This window comes from Microcaecilia unicolor, chromosome 9 (genome assembly GCF_901765095.1).
Source record: "Microcaecilia unicolor chromosome 9, aMicUni1.1, whole genome shotgun sequence".
NCBI classification, from domain to species: Eukaryota; Metazoa; Chordata; class Amphibia; order Gymnophiona; family Siphonopidae; genus Microcaecilia; species Microcaecilia unicolor.
In genome coordinates this window covers 133821827-133843696 of record NC_044039.1, presented here as the reverse complement: position 1 = coordinate 133843696, position 21870 = coordinate 133821827, and the positions used below count along the sequence as shown (strand labels likewise).

The 21870-nt window shown below is 41.4% G+C and overlaps 1 protein-coding gene across 1 annotated transcript in view; it reads left to right on the top strand.

The window, feature by feature from the left end:
• SLC39A9 (solute carrier family 39 member 9) overlaps window positions 1–21870 on the top strand; it is a 111798-nt gene that overhangs the window by 47049 nt on the left and 42879 nt on the right. Inside the window, exons 3-4 of the mRNA XM_030213750.1 lie at window positions 1354–1539; window positions 8543–8611. Of these exons, the coding sequence (XP_030069610.1) occupies window positions 1354–1539; window positions 8543–8611 (255 nt within the window). The remainder of the gene's footprint in view (window positions 1–1353; window positions 1540–8542; window positions 8612–21870) is intronic.

The window sequence follows — 21870 nt, the reverse complement described above, 5'->3', positions numbered from 1 at the left end:
GCCCCACATAGAGAGACCCCTATTTTATATTGGGACTCCGCAAAAGCGGTTCTTCGTGGGACTGTTATAGCCTACACTAGTGCCCATAATAGAAAACTCTCCTCTAGTATTCTTAACTTTGAAGGGGCATTTAGGAGGGCTCACAGGGACTATGCTAGGGTTGTTATCATCGATATGGCAATAAGCCAAGTAAGCTCTTGGTCTCTCTCCACAAAGCATATCAGCAGTGACCTGTGGTGTTTACTCTTAGATGATCGAATGGGTCTTGGACTTTCCAGATTGAGGAGTCTGTACTGAGACCACTTCTTTTTAAAATATTTATAAATGATCTACAGATGGGAGTAACCAGTGAGGTAATAATTTGCTGATGACACAAAGTTATTCAAAGTTGTTAAATCACAGGAGGATTGTGAAAAATTACAAGAGGACCTCATGAGACTGTGCATCTAAATGGCAGATGACGTTTAATGTAAGCAAGTGCAAAGTGATGCATGTGGGAAAGAGGAACCTGAACGATAGCTAAGTAATGCAAGACTCCACGTTAGGAGTCACCGAACAGGAAAGGGATCTAGGCGTCATCGTTGATACATTGAAACCCTCTGCTCAGTGTACGGCGTCGGCTAAGAAAGCAAATAGAATGTTAGATATAATTAGGAAAGGAATGGAAAACAAAATTTTGACCATAGATATTTTCATTTTGTCCCATTATTGCAGAAAAAGGTTTTCTTTTGGTGCCACCCATGTCCTGCCCAAAACACTCCACCTTGAAATTTGGATGAACTGTGGAGCAAAACGTTTAAAATTGAGCTGTCAAAAATCGCAAGTTCGGACGTTTTTGAAAGAGAAACGACATTCTGCCACGTTATATTTTTTGGATGAGCAATGTTATCAGTGTTTTAGGGTAGCTTTAAAGATTCATCTCTTCACTAAAGCTTTTTCAGGTGATCCCTAGGGGAGGTCTGGTTGGTGGGAGAGCAAGCAGGTTTCATTTACTAGATCTTTCTTGAATTGTTTTCTGCCTTTTGTATAACTTCTGTATACCTTTTGAGTTGTAGTTCCTTTCTAAACTGTATTTTATTGGTTTTATTTGGTTGTTGTAAACCGCTTTAATATATGGGAAAGCCTGATTAAACTAAAATGAGCCCCATAATGTTATTGTTTCTTGCTATTCAACTGTTCCATTTTGTTCAGTAGTTCAGATGCTCTATCCAGATGTAGTGTGTGTTCAGATTTAAGCCTTGATAATAATTTCTTTTGTTGTAGTTAATGTTTGCAGAAAAATCCAAAGAATACACAGTGAACTGATTTTCAGAATAACCTTGCTGACAGCCTTTTTGTTTGTGTGTGTGTTAGGGAAGCATCATGGCGTCACTGAGACCCAGAAGGTGGTGGAAGCAGAAAAGGAAGTGGAGATGACAGTGGTGCATGAACACGACCATTCCAAGTTACATGCTTACATTGGTGTTTCCCTAGTCCTGGGATTTGTTTTCATGCTTTTGGTTGATCAGATAGGCAGCTCTCATGTGCACTCTGCAGATGGTAAGTAATTGTTTGTTATGCTCATCAGTCTAGACCTGTGGTTGCCAAACCTCTCCTGGGGGAACCCCAGCAAGTCAGGTTCTCAGAATACCCATAAAAAAAGATTCATGAGTTAGCTTTGCATGCACTCATGAATATTCATTGCAGGTATCCTGAAAACATGACTGATTGGGGTTCCCCTAGGACACATTAGGTAACCACTGGTCTAGAGTTTACTGTGTGTTGTGTCTGACATTGAATCAGTGAAGAACTTATAGTCTTAAAAGGACAGTTTATTTTCCCTGCTTGGAAACAACTAAATTTAACCTTTCACTTCTCCAGGTAAGGAAGAAAAGTTTTTAGTGAAGCATTTTGTATCAGTTTGTTGGAATTATGGCTTCAGGCTCTCTTGCCCTTGATAAGCCTCTGGGTGATTTACTGGAAGTACTTGAGGACCACCTTTTTTTCAGGGATCTCTTTACAGTCTGAGTAAGATACAAGTTAAAGGATTTTGCCCATTTTGGATAATTTTATAAAAGGTTTCTCATGGATTCTTATAAAATTACCTCACAGATTCACCGCATGATAAGTAGTTGTACTAAAAGGACATGTGGTGAAGTAGTTTAAGTGGTATGCACTCTAGATCGTAAGATATACCCCTATGTGAGTTTGTCAGCCACATAGGTGGCTACATTTTAGCCAGAATTGTGCAGCTTTTATGAGGCTATTTTATAAAGACACGCAGGGACCAAGGGTATAAAACGGCCTGAAAATGGATGTGTACTTGGCCTCCAACGTAGGCATCCTGTATAAGATTCCCCTTTGTGTCTATAAGTAAAAGTAAAATAATTTGGAGTTCGGTTATAAGTACATAAGTATTGCCACACTGGGACAGACCAAAGGTCCATCAAGCCCAGCATCCTGTTTCCAACAGTGGTCAATCCAGGTCACAAATATCTTGCAAGATCCCAAAAAAGTTCAATACATTTTATGCTGCTTATCCCAGAAATAAGTAGTGGATTTTTCCCAAGGGTCATTCCATGCCAAGTGGTCTAAAATTAAAAAAAAGTTCCCACCATCATTATTCTCCAATTTTGTTCAAATTTTATCTGTTGCGCGAGTCAGGTGTTAAACGAAGTTCCCCAAAATTTGAGGTCTCTGACTGCAATAATTGCAGATCTAGACCCCCTTTTCTGAAAGGTTGTCAGTCCATGAGCGCGCGACATTTACCAAAATGCCATTTTTGGGGTCTAATAAAATCCAAACACATGGCTAAAAAATTCAAATCCTGTACAGTTTTTGATGCTAATTCTGATGAAATACATTTTAACATTATGGATGCAAAATCCAGTCAAACAAGTTGACTCAGTGTGCATCAAAATTGGTCGTGACTCATCGGAACTTATTTGGACCAATATTTAGACCGCAACAACTTCCATGCAAACAAAGATACGGACTTGAAATTTTGAACAAGCATTATGCTTGTGCTTGACATAATACTGCCAGATTTGCAACTAACCTACTACTACTACTATAAATCACTTCTATAGCGCTCACTTCTATAGCGCTACCAGTCCTACGCAGCGCTTTACAATTGAACATGAAGAAGACAGTCCCTGCTCAAAAGAGCTTACAATCTAAATCAGGACAAACAGACAGGACCAAAAAGGATAAGGGAAGGACAGACAGAAGGACACAGAAGGATAAGATAAAAGTTATAAGTCAGGAGTCGAAAGCAGCATCAAACAGGTAGGCCTTTAGCCCGGATTTGAAGGCAGCCAGGGATGGAGCTAGACGTAATGGCTCAGGAAGCCTATTCCAGGCATAAGGTGCGGCGAGATAGAAGGAGCGGAGTCTGGAGTTAGCGATGGAGGAGAAGGGTGCAATTAGGAGAGATTTGCCTAGTGAACGGAGTTCTAGGGAAGGAGTGTAGGGAGAGATGAGGGTGGAGAGGTAGTGAGGGACTGCAGAGTGAATGCACTTATAGGTCAACAAGAGGAGCTTGAATTGTATACGGAAACGGATAGGGAGCCAGAGAAGTGATTCAGGAGAGGGCTGATATGGGCATAACGACTTTGGCAAGATATTAGTCGTGCGGCAGAATTTTGAACAGATTGAAGAGGAGAGAGATGGCTGAGTGGAAGACCTGAGAGAAGCAAGTTGCAGTAGTCTAAGCGAGAGGTGATGAGAGTGTGGATGAGGGTTCTGATAGCGTGTTCAGAAAGGAAAAGGCGAATTCTGGCGATGTTATAAAGGAAGAAACGACAGGTTTTGGCAATCGGTTGAATATGGGCAGAGAAGGAGAGGGAGGAGTTGAAGATGACCCCAAGGTTGCGAACAGACGAGACAGGAAGAATGAGCGTGTTGTCGACAGAAATAGAGAATGGGGGAAGGGGAGAGGTTGGTTTTAGGAGGGAAGATAAGGAGTTCAGTTTTGGACATATTGAGTGTCAGGTGGCGGTGAAACATCCAGGTAGCAATGTCAGAGAGGCAGACAGATACCTTGGACTGGATTTCTGCTGAGAGTACTGGTGTGGAGAGGTAGATCCTTCTGTAATACTAAATGTACATTCTCTTATATACCTTCACCATTCATGATGTATTGTAAGCCACATTGAGCCTCCAAATAGGTGGGAAAATGTGGGATACAAATGCAACAAATAATAAAAAAAAAAGATCTGGGAGTCATTAGCGTAAAGATGATACTGAAAGTCGTGTGATGAGATCAAAGCACCAAGGGAGGAAGTATAGATGGAGAAAAGGAGAGGTCCTAGAACAGAAAGATCGAGAAGGAGGAGGATAGAATAGAGCCCTTTGGATTTAGCCAGGAATAGATCATTGGAGACTTTAGTAAGTGCTGTTTCAGTTGAATGAAGGGGATGAAAGCCAGATTGGAGTGGATCAAGAATAGGTTGAGAAGAAAGAAAGTCGAGGCAGCGACGGTGGACAGCACATTCTAGTAACTTGGATAAGAAAGGAAGGAGGGAGATGGGGCGATAGTTGGAAGGAGAGGTAGGATCCAGAGAAGGTTTTTTGAGGAGTGGGGTGACTACGGCATGCTTAAAGGCATCAGGGACAGTCGCAGTGGAAAGTGACAGATTGAGGATATGACAGATGAAAGGGGTGACAGCAGGAGAGATAGTGTTGAGTAGGTGAGTGGGAATAGGGTCAGAGGAGCAGGTGGTTAGTTTTGAGGATTGAAGAAGAAGTAAAGTTTCTTCTTCAGTGATTTCGGAAAAGGAAGAAAAGGAGGTAGGGGTAAGAGGGTTGGGAGAGTGGACTAAGGGAAGAAGGGGTGGAGGAGATCTGGTTGTGAATTCAAGTTTTATCTTGTGAACCTTATCATGAAAGTAATCAGCCAAAGTCTGGGGAGAAAGTGAAGGGGGAGTTGGAGGAGAAGGCGCTTTGAGGAGAGAGTTAAGTGTGACAAAGAGACATTTAGGGTTTGAACCAATAGAGTTAGTCAATTGGATGTAGTAGTCCTGCTTGGCAAGTTGGAGAGCAGACTGGAAGGAGGTCAGCAAGAACTTGAAGTGTATGAACTAACCAGCATCTATAACCACCCTGCAGGATCTCTTCAAAGTTGGCACTGTCAGCGCAAATGGTAAAATGTACCAAAGTTCAAAGCCAATTATTAAAAAAGAGTCTGCCTGAATCAGCTTGTGAACAGTATCATCTGAAAGAGAAAATTGTGCTCTACAACACTGATATGTTTTTGTTTTGCAATGCCACCATTAAGTAGCCATTTACTCAGGTCAAAGTATGTTATATTTAGTACGCTTGATGCGCTAATTTTTCTTCATTTCTAGGAAATTGAGTCTTAATAGTCGCTTAAAAGTATTGATATAATTATTTATTCATTCGTATTTTATTCGTTGATTGTCCAATCGTTTATTGTGCGCTGTTATGGTGGATTGGAAACGTTTGTGAAACGTCAGTTGAACAGAAAGATGCTTTCATAAGCTTTATGCATCCTCATGGTCCCGCTACTTCATTTTATTGGCCGGTAAGACGCGATACTTGCTGGATCCCAAAACAACTTATCATTGCTGTTATTCCAGCTCCATCAGTGACATCATCTGGTCGGCAATATAGTTTCCCTGAAACAGTTCTCTTGCAGATCAGTGATGCTTTCAGAATGATGAAGTAACTGAAGAAGGCAGGCTTGGGAACCTGCAGTGAAGTAACTGAAGAAGGCAGGCTTGGGAACCTGCTGTAAAGAAACACACAATCAGGCTTGGGATCCTACAGTAAAGAAACACACAATCAGGCTTGGGATCAGGGGCGTCGCTGCTATGGGGCCACGGGGGCCAGGGCCCCCGTAGATTTGGCCCTGGACCCCCCTACCGTCGGCTCGCCTGCCCGCTCGCTCGCCATCGCCTACCTGGGCTGGCGGGGACCCCATCCCCCGCCAGCCGAAGTCTTCTTCCTTCCTTTCAGGTTTCTGAGTCTGACGTCCTGCACGACATCAGACTCAGAAACCTGAAAGGAAGGAAGAAGAAAACGTGCAGGACGTCAGAAACCTGAAAGGAAGGAAGAAGACTTTGGCTGGCGGGGGATGGGGTCCCCGCCAGCCCAGGTAGGCGATGGTGAGCGGGGGGGGGCGAGTCAGCAATGATGGCGGCTCCGGGGGGGGGGGCTAAAATGTGCCCCCTCACCTCAGCTCTGGTCCCCCCTACCGCTGAAGGTCAGATACGCTCCTGCTTGGGATCCTGCAGTAAAGATACCCACCCGTGGCTGTTACTGCATGGCTATCGGGCATGGCCCCTATGGCGATGGGATGCTGGTTTCAATGTGATAACCAGTAATGGCTCAGCCATCATGGACCAACGTAATACATCGCACACACAAAATATAACTTACTTTGACCTGAGTAAATGGCTACTTAATGGTGGCATTGCAAAACAAAATTGGCCACTGTTGGAAGCAGGACACTGGGCTAGATGGACAATTGGTCTGACTCAGTATGGCTGTTCTTATGTAAAAACAACATCAAGAAATATTTTTTCACACAAAGGGTGGTTGATATCTGGAATGCCTTCCTGGTGGAGTTGTCATGGACAAAAACAGTGGCAGAATTCAAAAAGGTGTGGAATAAGTACAGCAGAGGTTCCTATATAACAAGAGAATGGGATCAAAGCAAAACAGATTACTTTCACACTTCAAAAATGACACTAAGGGGTGTAACTTGCACAGACTGGCAGGTACAAACAATCCTAACAAAGGTAAAGAGGCGGCAACTTGGATGTTCTGTACAGAGTGGCAGATAGGCCTTGAGCTACTTCCTTGGCTAAGTTAGATGAACCATGCATACTGTTATTCTGTGGATGGGTGGGTGAGCGTGTTTGTGTGTGTCTGTGGCTGGGGGAGGGCAATTTAAAATAAACAATTCCTTACAGTAGGGCTTCTGTGTTGCAGGTGCTGAAACTCCCTCTCCTATAGAAATACATCATTTTGAGGAGTCTCTTTGAAATGCCCAGTCCAATATGACCTATTTTCAGATGTGATAATTTTCCTTTGTTTTGCCCCTTTGAAAAATTTGGTTATGTTCTATTAAGTTTTTGAGAACTATTTTGCCTTCAGACAGACTTTTCAACATTCTATTGAATTGGAAGGAATAAAAACAAATTTGTTCCACATGTTTTAGTATGCTATATTCTAGTTTAAAACAATTATTTTTGATTAATTTTCCAACCCAAAATACAGATCAAATAGTAATAACAATCATCTCTTTCAAGAAATAAAATAACACCCCTTCATCTTGCCATTTCCCCAAACATCAATCCCTCTCCCTCATTACTCAATAACTATCAGCATTAGTCACCAGAAGCCTGGTTTCTTATGGCCACCGGCAACTGTAATAGAAAATATAAGAGCGCACACACACACCCATATCCCTCTCCCCCTCCCCCCATCTTCCACCCAAGTTTAATCAAGCTTTGGCTACCATACTTCTCTGTATCACTCCTATTTTATCAAGTCATAGGTTATTTAAGATAAGCCTTATACCCTTTGGTGACAAGTTTTGTAGATAAACCTGATTAGACCAACATGACTTGCATTTTACGTTTTAAAGAGCCATGAGCCTCTTGTGCCTCCCAAGAGCTGATGTAATTGGTTCCTCTATTTCCAATAAGCTGGTGGTTCAGAGGTAGCCCACGACTGTAAAATACATTTTCTAGCTACATGACACATTTCATGTAATAGAAAGTGTATCTCCTTTGTCTTTCTCTCTACAAGCGCCTGGCCTATCTAACAGCAGTTGTTCAGGAGAACCTAGAATGCTAACCTCTAAAACAGCAGACATATAGCATGCTAAAGAAGTCCAAAATGGTCTGACTCTTGGGCAAGACCAAAAGGAATGGTACAGAGTATTCTGTGCGTTAAGACATTTGCCACACATAGGTGACAGTATTTTGTCTAACTTGTACAACTGCACTTGGGTAAAATATGCTCTATGAAATGTTCTAAAGTAACCTTCCCTAAGGTCTGCATTAGTAGTAAGTTCTGGTATACTTTTAATGTTATTCAATATCTTTAGTATATTATATTTTAGTACTGCATCTGCATGGTGAGCATTCAGCTGTGCTGAAATCTGATTTCATGCCTTTGTGTATAATCCAATTATTAGTTTTCTATGTATTTATATTCCCTATAAAATAAGGAGGAGTGGCCTAGTGGTTAGGGTGGTGGACTTTGGTCCTGAGGAACTGAGTTCGATTCCCACTTCAGGCACAGGCAGCTCCTTGTGACTCTGGGCATGTCACTTAACCCTCCATTGCCCATGTAAGCCGCATTGAGCCTGCAATGAGTGGGAAAGCGCGGGGTACAAATGAAACAAAAAAAAAATTTATCTTTCATCTCCTTGCTTTGTGGCCGTTGAAGCTAGCTGGTTTGTTTTAGTTCTTTTAAAATTCAGCAAAGTGTTTGTGTAGTCCTATGTCAACTGACTTATATTTTCACGGCTAATAAGGCTTTATGCATTGGATTGTCAGTTGCATGATTTTTTCTATCATTTTTGCAGATCCAGAAGCAGCAAGAGCTGGTAATTCTAAAATCACAACAACACTGGGGCTCGTGGTTCATGCCGCAGGTAGGCCTACACTGACTTTCTGTGATTCTAAACAGCTGGGACAGTCTGTGGCATTAATTCTATCCTGACCTGGATGCACTTGTTTCATGGATTAGTAAATATTCTTTTCTGAAAATTAGCATCTGAAATCTGCTAAATTATAAACCAGTTTTTCTTCCTGTGAGTTTAAGACTCTCTACACCAGTTCTTAAACTTGCTACATATAAGTGCTTCTGATATTTTGGGCATGAAAGCAGTGCTCCAGAGTGCTAGAGTAATACTCCACGGTCCTGGAAGTACATATTCAGCACTGACTTAAATATAGAACCTATGGCAGATTTAAATTCTTAAAAATCACAACAGCAGTATCTGATGAGGCTTTGGGGAAAATAATTAGTAGAACGTTTTGTCCAGATCTGTTGGCCACATCTCTGCAAGGACATTGATTAGAGAGAGTCTAGCGAAGGGTTTACCAAAAAGGTACAGAGCCTGCAGTGTAAGTCTTAAGGGATGAAACAGAGTTGGGGATCTGACGGAGGAAGAGGTATAAGGTGTATTTAAAAGGTAAATCTTAATGGAAAGGAAGTTGTAGGATAGAGAGCATAATATAAGGTGGAAAGGGGTTGTATGTGGGAGTATAAAAGAAAATATTTTTTCACAGAAAGCTTACTAAATGGATGCTTCCTTTAGAAGTGATGGAGGCAAAACTAGTGTGAGAATTTATGCGTGGGGTATAAATCTGTGTATATGTCTGATACTGTTTCAGTTAGTCCTATTACTAGGATTCAATTTGCCATCTCCATGTTCACTTCATTGATTGTATTTATGCTTATGTTTGGTCATTTTATTATTGTCATATGTTAACAAAATTGTAAGCTAAATTGTACTGCTGTACACGGCCTTGGGTGAATACTTTCGTAAAGGTGTTTAATAAATGAGGGTCATAATAGCCCCAACATTATAGCCTTGACAAAAAAGCCCAGAACTGGAGGGAATCCCTGCGGGAGCTGTAAGAGTTTTGCTAACCTCTTTCCCGTGCATATCTCTATTTGGCTCCTGACAAAATAGCCCTGGAAAAAGGGCCCGATGGGTAGAATAAACTGTGAAGAAAACTTACTGTTCCTGTGTTTGATGAGCACTGATCCCTAGCCGACTCTGGAAGCATAGCCGTCACTTCTGACCGCTGCCATTCCTGCCCGAACATGAAGTCATATCATAGGGGGTGGGAACAGCAACGTTCAGAGCTCTGTGGCCCCATACAGAGTTTCTCTTTATTGACAACCACTGAATCTGGGAAACAGCAAATTCTGGCAGGTGGCAAGCAGGAGGGGAATCTCCCAGTTTGTTTTTCTTTGCTGGGGCAGGGAGGAAAAGGAGAGAGAGATGGTAATGTTGGAGGCAGGAAATGGGAGGAAAGAAAGAGAAGAGTGAGGGAGAGACTGAGGGGCAGAGCTGATAGCTGGGGGAGGGAAGAGACAGAGGTGCAAAGCTTGATAGTGGGGGAAGAGGGAGAGAACAGGGCAATACTGAATGTTAGGGGAGGAGAGGCTGAGGGGTGATGGTAGAGGAAGGAGAGACAGAGGGGCATCATTGGTGGAGAGAGACACATCTGAAGGGGGATTGCTGCATGGGAAGGAGGGAAGGCTACAAATGAAGGGAAGGGTTGGGAAGAGGGAAGAAATGTTAATTGATGATTGCACTTGTAATCTCCCTCTCCTTTTCATTAAAGATTTCTTCCATTTGGATAGCCTATACTGTTTATTTTTGAGAAGAGCTATTTTGTCTAGGGCCATTTTATTAAGGGCTATTTTGTTACAAGGCCGTTTTGTGTGGGCTATTATGTTGAGGTGCCATAAGTGAATAAATTGGTTGGGAGAGGGGTTATAGTGTTGGCTATTAAAACCTAGGAGACTCCTTCCCTTACCTCAGCTCTTAGGTTTCAGAGCCCAGTATAAAGTATCAACAAAAGCCAGCTTTAGGAAAGACTGTCATGTAGTTGCAAACCCAGCAGCTTTGCCAGAAAAGTCTCGAATCTCTCTTTCAGCTGAGCTGCTTTTATTGGCAAGCAATATACTTTACCCTTTCTCAGGCCCTGTCTGTTCCATCAACAGGTACACCATATTATTCTGGCCCACACACATCCTCCTTTGGCTAAGCTACAGGTAATTTCTTGAAATTGCATTGGCTTTTCGTTCAAACCCGCATTCAGTTCAAGATTCTATCTCTAACGTTCAAGGCCTTACACGATGATATTCCAGATTACTTATATTGTTTTACAATTCCGTATTCCCCTTTGCGACTGTTGTCAGCTCAGTGATCATAGACTAGTCCTTCCTTCTTCATCTCAGGCTCATTGGGAATCTACGAGATCTTCCTCCTTCCTGTCTTCTTGCCTCTGGAATAATTTACCTCTGTACTTGTGAGCCAAGTAATCCTTTCAGTCCTTTAAGAAAAAAACTCAAGGACCATCTTTTCGCTATGACTTTTAATAAGTGTTAGTTCTGGTGAACTTTTCAGCAACGACAGTTAGTTACAGTTTTTATTTGTTAAGTTTTAGTCGCCTCTGCTTTCTTCTGTAGCTTTCTAAAGTTAGTTTTGGGTGTGTCTATTACTGGTGTACCTGGGATCTGTCCTGTCACTGGCATTCTGTTTTTCTTTTCTTTTTATATATTTGTGAAATTTTGTAAATGCTTAGATATGGGATTTTACAGGATTTGGCAATTCATCAAATCATTAATAATCATAAACTATTTACAGGTCATACTCTTCAAGGCTACTGTTTTCAGCCTCAAAGGAACTTAACAATTGTCCTTCATTATATGTCTTGACACAGTCTTTCCATTTCTCCCTTATCTAGTAAGACCCCAACTCTCCAGTTCTCCTGGGTCCCCTTGATGGCCCTTACAACAATATTACTCAATGAGTTCAAGTAATAATCCATATACAACAGGAAAGGAAAATGGGCAGACTAGATGAACTTATTTTACCAGCTATACTATTCTGTGAGGCTAGTTTTTAGCAAGAGAGTTACCACATAAATGTATCTGGATATCTTTAGGCAGATTTTTGGTCTCATTATTTTAAGCGGATATTAAATGAAAATAGATAAAATGTCCATTTCAGTTAGGACAGTTATTTGTCATCTTATGAAATAAATAAAGATGTGGAAGTGCTGAATATTGGTGCCACTTTTAGCTCTACCCCTGGAATGCCACTGAGAACACAGCTGGTTAAAATTTATACCTTCACTGGCTCCAAATTTTAAAAAGCAAAGCTTTATTTGTTTGTTGATGTACTTTGTGTAATTAGTGTGTTTATTGGGATTTATTAACCCAGCAATAGATTTAATTAGAACTTAGATGTGGCCCAAAAAATAGGGAATGGGAGGGTCATGGGCATTTCAGGGCGCAGGAGTGTGGTTTTGAGTTAACATGCATAATTATAGAATAGGGGGACTTCACGCATAAATTTAGTCACAGGCATGTTCACCACATTTTCATTGGTGCAAATAGCAGTGCCTAAATTTATGCACAGCCCCAGCCATTAACACTGTTCTATAAACTGCACCTAACTTTAAGTGCAGTTTATAGATTAGCACTTTTTTTGGTGCCATATATAGAATTTGTCCCATGATGTGTAAAGTGCTGCGTACATCTAGTAGTGCTATAGAAATGATTAATAGTAGTAGTAGGTTCACCCAAGGTGGTGTACAACAGCTTGACATAAAAAATTACCATTGATGGGTTAACTTCTGATTTTAAGCGCACAAATTGTTTGGAATATTGACCTCTATATTTTCTCTCTTTCATGCTCTGGTGATTAAGCAATACCTGGATTCTCAAGTTATCTAGGGCTTAGAGCATTACAGAAGTTGTATACTTTTAGAGGTTAGAATATAATCGGGGGTTGGTGGGTATTAAATTCACTTTAATAGTGTGCTTTAGTCTTGAAGAAGGTTTTTTTCCGTCTTGTCTACTTCTATAATAGTGTGACGAGACTCACCATGTCCTAGTTTACTATTCCCTTGATTCTCAATCCCTGCTAGCACAAGGACGACATCACTGATTTGCCTAATTCAGTAGATGTTTATCACATGGAGGCTGAGGGGGAGTATAGTACTTATATTAAGATCAAGTACAGTACATAATGTGCTCATTGAAAAGAGAAGATTATAAAGCAGTTATAGTATGAAGAAGAAGGATATAAGTAGCTTTATAATAAGACATTTTATACAAGTGTCATCACAATCAAATTTGGGTAAGAGTGTGGGAAGATGAAATGTTGGGTTTGTCAAAACCTGTTTAAAATAACAAAAATTAAATCATCCTTATAATTTACTGCTGTTTTTAAATATTTATGTTATGTGCCTTAGAATCCTTTCTAGAGTGCTAGCCTAGAAAAAAAAAGTTTCTACTAAAAACTACCTTCTTTTATTTTCAAACTCTGGACTTTCTGATAAAGGCCAATATATTTGAAAAGCCGGTTACTTTCTCTCTTTTGGTAATGTGAACTCTGGGAATAGTTTTAACCCTGCTGCATTGTGAGGGTTAAAAAAAAAAGCTTTCTGGGGCTTCTTGGAGCCCATCTTTTTTTATCTAAAGACAAAAATGGCCTTTTAAAAAATGTTTCAAATGTCCAGGGGGGGGCGTGTCAATATGGCGGCGAAGTCAGATGCTGAGTGAAACGCTCCTGAGAAGCTGGAGAGGGCAAGCGATTTTTTCCTACTCAAAATGCCGCATACTAAACACAAAGCGGCGGTGAGAATGGTGCCCCCGCCCTCCTCAACCTCCACCCCGACCCAGCTGAACATCGACCGTTTCCTCGACGAAAATGAGTGAAACGGATCCCATAGCGCTGACGACTGGAGAAGGGGAGTCAACGCTGGGAGAGGAAGTCACCCTCTCTCCACCACCGACAATGCTGCCTCCGTGTCTGGCGTCGACTGCGGAGTCGGGGGTGATCTATCGAATCGCCGGAAGTGCGACGAGAGGATCGCCAAGCGAGGGACTAACTCCGCAGAAAATGCTGTGCTCCGAGGTTGATCCTCGTGAGAAAACGGAGATAAGCCTAGAGAAGATTTGTCTAATGCTGAATAAAATGAACACGACATTGCAAAAAACATCAGGTGAAGGTAGCAACTTTTAATTCTAAATTTGAAGATCTGAAAGTAACAGTTGATTCAGTAAAACAAGAGTTGGTAACTAAAGTTACAAAGATACAGCAGGAAGTTGAATCACTTCAAACTTTTAGAGACAATGTAGTAAAGGACAACACAGATATATGTCGAAAGATTGAACAACTAGAAAATTTTAACCGACGTTTGAATCTACGCTGTTTAAACTTTCCTAAACTTCCTGGCTGCACTCCAATGGAACTTTTCAAAAGATATTTGAATGAAAATTTGAAATTTCCTCTAGAAGCAATCCTGCCTATAAATAAATTGTATTATATTCCGAGCACTAAAAAGGAAGAAGGAGAGAAAAAAATATTTGAAAAATCAAATTTAGACTTGAATAATATTTCAGAACTATTGGAACAATCTCTAGACGAAAAAAACTGAAGGAGCGACACTCATTGTCTCACTTGTATTTGAGCAGGATGTAAATGCGATCATGAGTTTGTACCGCTTCGGAGGTGAGAAAGTTTGGATTTATCCTGATTTTACGAAGCAGACTCAGCAAAAAAGGAAGGCATTTCTTGCTATGAGGAAGAGAACTGTGGAGTTGGGGGGTTCTTTCATTTTAGCTTATCCGTGCAAGTGTGTAATAAGACTGGGTGAAATAAAATATATATTTTATTCACCAGAACAGCTAAAATCCTTCCTAGACTTGAAGCAACTATGAGTTAACAACGATAGGATAATTTCGAGGAAACGCCGCATAGTTTAGTAAACGTTGTTCTTGCAAAATCTTCTCTATTCATAATGCCCCCCCGCCCCCGGTGTTTGGGGTCTAAGGAAGCATAATAATTTGTACCTTGTGACTTATTTTTCTTTGTATTTCTAATGAAAGCAATGGTATTTCTTATACTTTTTCCTTCTGCCTCGCCTCACCCTATGCCTGGAACAACCTTCCTGAGCCCCTACGTCAAGCCCCCTCCCTGCCCATCTTCAAGTCTCTGCTTAAAACCCACCTCTTCAATGCTGCCTTCGGCACCTAACTCTTACCTTCAGGTTATCTGGACTGCCCCAAATTGACTGCCCCTATCGTATCGTCTACTCACTTGTCCTTTAGATTGTAAGCTCTTTGAGCAGGGCCTGTCCTTTTATGTTAAATTGTACAGCGCTGCGTAACCCTAGCAGCGCTATAGAAATGTTAAGTAGTAGTAGTAGTAGTTAAGATTGACGAAAAATAAGTTTTTCTTATGTTAAGAATTTTGCTGTATTTCTGTGACAAGATATTCTTGTTATAAACTCTAAATGTCAATAAATAAATAAAATGTTTCAAAAATTTGAAATGTACTAAGAATGTCAGTCTGTAACAAATTTACAAATAAATCATAAACAGCAAACTATTTAAAACGGTTAAATGTCTCTGTGAGTTGTGTATAAGTAATTATACCAGTCTGTTCTAAATCTATTCTTAGAAAACACCAGTCTGGATCTTCCATATGAGATGTTCATGTACCTATTTTTGTTTTGTGTCACTCAAATTAATTTGCATGAGAACCAGACTCTAAGGTTTTGGAGGATCAGATTTGGAAATAAGGGCCCTTTTACAAAGGCACAGCAAACTCACTGTGGGCTTCCCGCCTGCCCATTTGGCACTACTGCTGGGCTACCACAAGAGCCTGACGGTAACGCCTGCTCCCACCATGTGCCGTTTCCAGTGCTCAAAAAAAAAAAAAAATATATATATATATATTTTTTTTTTTAGCGCCGGGGGCTTACCCGGCGGTAATTGGGCAGCCTCAAGTGCTGCCTATCTACCGCTGGGTTAGTGTGGGGGCCCTTACCACCTCCTAAATAGGTGGTGGTAAGGGCTCCCCTGGGAAATGGCCACGCAGGGGCCACATGGCCGTTTCCTTTAAAGGAAAAAAAAGGGGGGGGCCTTTTACCCACTGCAGTAAAAGAGGGCCACAGCATGCACCAAACCCTCACTTTGATGCCACTGCAGGGGTCCTTTTACCATAGCTTGGTAAAAAGCTTTTAACTCTGATATTGTTCCTCAGGAGCTTAGCCTAGAATGGGTGGCAGAGCTGGTGGTTAGGAGGCGGGGCTAGTGCTGGGCAGACATATACGGTCTGTGCTGGGGCTGGTGGTTGGGAGGCGGGGCTAGTGCTGGGCAGACTTATACGGTCTGTGCCGGGGCTGGTGGCGGGGATAGTGCTGGGCAGACTTATACGGTCTGTGCCAGAGCCGGTGGTGGGAGGCAGGGATAGTGCTGGGCAACTTACACGGTCTGTGCCAGAGCTGGTGGTTGGGAGGCGGGGATAGGGCTGGCCAGACTTATACGGTCTGTGCACTGAAGAGGACAGTACAAATAAAAAAGTAGCACATATGAATTTATCTTCTTGGGCAGACTGGATGGACCGTGCAGGTCTTTTTCTGCCGTCATCTACTATGTTACTACTATGTTACTATGTTCCATGTTCTCTCCCAGTCCTGGAGGACTGGAGATGAGGCGGATGTGGATTCTTTCCACAAAAGTGGAAGGAAAGAAGAAGCTGGGAACTTCAACTTGGTTAGTCTGGCATCAGTGGTGAGTAAGTTAATGGAAACCAGTGGATTACAGGATCCAAGGTAGTATGGTTTAATAGGTCTTGTCGGACAAATCTGATCAATTTTTTTCACTGGGTGACCAATGAGATTGGGAAAGAGTATTAGGTGTGTTGTATTTAGATTTCAGCAAGTCTTTTGATACAGTTCCACACAGACAACTCATAGAGTGCTCTTGGTATGGGCTTTAAAGTGACAAACTGGATCAGAAACTAGAGAAGTGGGAGATGACAAACTGCCATTACCAGTGGATGTGCCCCAGGAATTGGTACGTGGAGGGGCATTTTCGAAAGGTCATCCAAGTATGAATTAGGACGCCCCCGTGAAGTCGGCCAAAATCCGATAGGTATAATCGAAAAATAGTATGGACGTCCTTAGACATGCCATTATCACAGTGCAAAACGCCCAAATCAGGGACACCCAAGGTATAGTAAAAAGGACGCCCATCTTCCAGAACCGCGAAAGGACGTCCCTAAAACATTCACTGTACTTGCCAATTTGTCATCAACGTCCTTCGCCGGTTCTACGAGAAAGATGTCCTTATTACTATACTTTGGACTTCTCTGATGTACTTGGTTGTTCCGCAAGTACAGTGCAAGTAGTTGCGGACATCCAGGTACGGGAAATATAAGGAACATTCATAAGTGTACAGTAACATGATGTGTTTCTCACAGAACTGCCAAAGAACGTCCCTCTTACTAGGCATTAAGCTGCTGTTGACAAGATTGCAGACAGTACCAAATACTGCAGTTAGGCTGATTTTCTTTTTTGTTTTCCAGTCCACTATTTTGATAGTTATGCGAGTATTTAGGTCCTACATGACATGGATAAAGTTTAAGATTTCTACTTTGGCTTGTAAAATACTATTTGGCCTAGCTCCATCTTACTTAAGCTGTATCATATGTTCTGAAATCCTTAGATATGCTAGAAACTCTTTAATATGTTTTTCCCTACTGTTCGTAAGTAGAGAGGTGTGGTAGCCGTGTTCCCTACTGTTCGAAAAGAGTTGCTTATTCTACTCTCCATTATCAAGTTGTAGAAGTCTGGAATTCTGTACTGAATTAAATTTTGTACAGTTCTGGTTTGTTACAAGCATGTTTTGTAGTTCCCAATGATTTGGCTTCTTCTATATTGTTATCCACATTGAACCTTGCAGTATATGCAGACTACAAGACTATTTTGTATTGCATTGTAGAGTGTAGAAGTTGAAGTACTTTTCTGCATGAGAGTGGGGTCTGAGGTGATAATGTCTGATGACCTTACGGTGGTTAAACAGGTTGAAAAAGCAACAGCAGTAGCAAGAAGGATGCATAAGTGCATATGGAGAAGAATAGCCAACAGGAAAAAGAAGGAGATAGTGCCTCTGGAATACATTGTACAGTTCTGGAGACTGTACCTTCAAAAGGATATAAACCTGGAACTGAGTTGGTGTGGAGGGAAGCTGCCAAAATGGTCACTGGTCTTTGTCATACAGCATAATTTTAGAAATTTAAATAAAATAAAAATGAAGATTGTTTGAGTTGGAGCTTACAGACTTTTTGTTCTCATTCCAATTCACATCAATCAATGTTGATCTAAGTGGAGAAAAAAAGCTTCAGTATCGCCACCCAGCCAGCCCGAGATTATCAGACTGTAAGGCGTGGGCCCGGCGCAACATCATCTAGCCAAAAAAACCTCCACAATAATAAATGTCTTAAAGGTCAATGGTAGACAGATTCATGTATCCATAGATCACAGGATTTCTGTGTATACAATCCTTTACAATCTAGTGATGTAATTATGCTGCCGATTACTTATCTTAATTCCAAAAAGAGTGGCGTTGCATTGAGTTTCAATTTAACAATTTGTGAGCTTAAGTGTATTAATAGTCATTAGAAGCTTACAGACTTTTGCCAGGAAAAGACATAATGCTACCATCAGTTGAAGCTTTGAAGACATTACCCTCTCTCTCTCCTTTTCCTCCCTGTCCCAGTAAAGAAAAACAAACTGGGAGATTCCCCTCCTGCTTGCTACCTGCCAGAATTTGCTGTTTCCCAGATTCAGTTGTTGTAAATAAAGAGAAAATCTGTATGGGGCCATAGAACTCTGAACGCTGCTGTTCCCACCCCCTATGATACGACTTCATGTTCAAGCAGGAATGGCAGCAGTCAGAAGTGATGCCTATTCTTTTGAAGTCGGCTAGGGATCAGTGTTCATCGAACACAGGAACAGTAAGTTTTCTTCTCAGTTTATTCTACCCGTCGGGCCCTTTTTCTAGGGCTATTTTGTCAGGAGCCAAATAGAGATATGCACGGGAAAGGGGTTAGCAGAAATCCTACGACTCCCGCAGGGATTTCGTCCAGGTCCACGGGACTCCCGTGGGAATGTGGACGCAGGGTTCCCACGGAAGTGTTGTGCCAGGCCAGCCTACCTATCCTTTCCTTGTGCCATGGCTATTATAATAGTACTAAAAAAAATTATTGGCTATGGTGGGTAGCATTGAAACCTCCATAAACACTGAGAGGGGAAGTTATCAAGATGGGCTACTGCTAAGTTGAGTTATTTTACCACAAGTTAGGTATGGAGGAGATTATTTACAGGGATAGAGGAGATTCTAGTGGGGATGGGTGAAATTTCTGTCCCTGTTCAACTCTCTAAAGCCAAATTGTGTCAGGCTTTTTTGTAGGGGGCTTTTTTTAGTTCAGGGTTCTTTTTGTCAGGACTATTTTGTTTCAGGGCTTTTTGTCAAGGCTATAATGGGGCTATTATGCCCTTCATTTATTAACCACCTTTATGAAGGCTGGCTTCATTTCCTTCATTTTAGAAATACCAGGTATTATTGTCCGGGGTGGCCTAATTTTAATTGGACATTCAGGTATCAGCCCAAGTACGATTTCAAAACTCCAGGCTTTGTCCTATTGAGATCCTCTGGATTTCTCCTGAAAGGGTGACAATGCGCACAATCCCATCTTTTATTCCTAAAATGGTTTCTTCCTTTCATCTCAATCAGCCTTTGTTTCTTCCTGTTTGCTTGATGTTCGCCATGTACTCCTGCTCAATTTGGAAGTGATGAATGAGTTCTGTTGGTCAGATCATTTGTTCGTGCTTTGCTCAAGACCTCAAAAAGGTAATGTGGCTTCCAAAGCCACGATTGCTCGCTGGGTCAAGAAGGCTATTGCATCCTCATATTTACTAGTGGGTAAACCACTTCCAGCCAAATTCCAGGTGCATTCTACCCAAGCTGTCGTGACTTCTTGGGCGGAAGTTCGTCTGTTCTTCCCGGAGAAAATAGTAAGGTGGCAGCATGGTCTTCCTTACATGCCTTCTCCAGGCACTACCGTTTGGATGTCTCCGCTTGGTTGGATGCATCTTTTACAGTATCGTCGCCCACACTATTTAAGGACTGCTTTGCTACATCCCACAAGTCTCTGGATTCATTTGTTGCTGATGCTAAGGAACGAAAAATTGTCTTACCTGATCATTTTCTTTCCCTTAGTTACAGCAGATGAATCTGGAGAACAGCCTGGAACACAGTTCTGCCACTTATTTTCAGACTCCAAAGCAACAGAATGTTCTGCTTCATCCCTATTCTTCCAGGCAGCCTGCACGGATGACAAGAGAAGATGGTAAACCTAGAGCATTGCAGTCGCTCTTTTCTTACTATTCTGGTGCCACTACTCCTGCTCCTGGCCCGCCAACTCCTTTCCCCAGCCCCCACAGTTCCACATCCTTTTTGTCTACCAATTAAGCTGTGCAAATTGTAAAAATCATTTGATGAGATATAGCAAGATCTACATGGAGTGGAGGAGTAGTTTAATGATTATAGTAGCAGGCTGAAAACCAGGGCAACCGGTTCATATCCTACTGTGAGTTCTTGTGATCTTGAGTGAGTCTTTAACCCTCCATTGACTCAGGTACAACTTTGATTGTGAACCTTACAGGGACAGAAAATTCCAACTGTACCTGAATGTACACCAATACAATAGATTTCAGGTTTGCAGACGGTACATAAGAAATTTTAAAAACAAAGAACATTTCTATTTCCAATGGGAGACCCAAGTAATGTCCACAATATACTGCCTACCAACTATCACTCTTTAAAATGCCAATAATAGAACATGGCATGCTATTGGAATCAATTTGATCAATAAAAACAGATCCGATAAAGCCATCATGGTCAATTGTAAGAAAAGCTGAAATCTCACTTTAGCATAGATTGATATAAGCAAGCATTCCACACTGTGCACTTGGGGTTCTGAGAATGGTGTCACCATTTAAAGTACCATACTTCTGCAGGCATCTGCATGCAGTGGCACCATAGAAAAGAGTAAACGGTGACAATCTGGCATTGCAGCTACTCATTAAGACTGAAGCACATGCTTGGAGGCAGGAATGTCTGACAGGATATGGTCAGACAGGAGCTGGCATGGGCTTAGGCGGTGATTTTCTGCCAAGTCAATCAGGGACACTGATCCAAAATTTTAAGATTATACATACAGAGCTAATAAGCATGCCTGGAAGGTTATGTTAACAGTATCAACAGACCCAAATATGCAAAAAAGTGCCAACATATAAAGATGAGCCTTACTCTTTAAACTTGGACTAGCATTCCAACATAAAGAAGAGAATGTACCAGTGCACGTGGGGAAGGAAGTAACAGAACCGCAAAACAGGAAAAAAAATCTTTTTAAATAATTAGGAATGCATAAAATGCAGTAAGCAATGGAAAGCGTTAATTCAAGAAGCATATATCAATCAAAATCTGACACAAACAGTTAAGCATAGGTGAACTTTAACCCTAAGGATAAGAGATTGACAACTTCAACATAGAACAGTGGTGTACAGACAAGTCGGTTAAGGGTAGGTATAGAAAAAAAATAGTAAAACGGACAAGTTCAGATTCTGCAAGACAGAACTGGAAGCCATGATCCAGAAACGTATAAAAAGGTAGCATGGCTAATCCACTTCAAATTGTAAAACCCATATATCATCACCATATCAGAAAAAAATTGGAATTGTATGTGTAAGAGATTTTGATCACCTGGGACTTTGCAATGCCAACTGTCAAAAAGCTTGATGCAAGAAGATCAAACAGAGTGATAAAGGAGCAACATTGTTAAGACATGTCAATATCAAGCAACTATTCTGTACAACACATGAAGAAACAGAAATGTGGCTAAAAGATACATAATAATTCCTTCTTTTGGGGGCCACTGACCTAATATTGAATTTCCAAGTACCCCTTAATATACCATCTGTATATATTTACATCCTTTAGTTCCAGCAGGAAATTCTCTGTGGCCCAGTATAAGTATTACAATATAAACAATATATAGTAAGCTATTCTGTTCACCTTGAATTTGGCAGGAAGCACTGCTGAGAGCACTGCATGCCAGTAAATGTGCAACCTCTAAGACACTTATGTAGACTGTAGGCAAAACGTTCATAGTCTGGAAAGTCAAACTTTCCAAATTCAGGGCAAACAGAAAACTTACTATATATTGTTCTGCAGCGTTTGATATAAATAGCGCCATACAGACAACACTAGGAGACTCCTGAGGCAGGCCAGTAGGCCGAAACACAG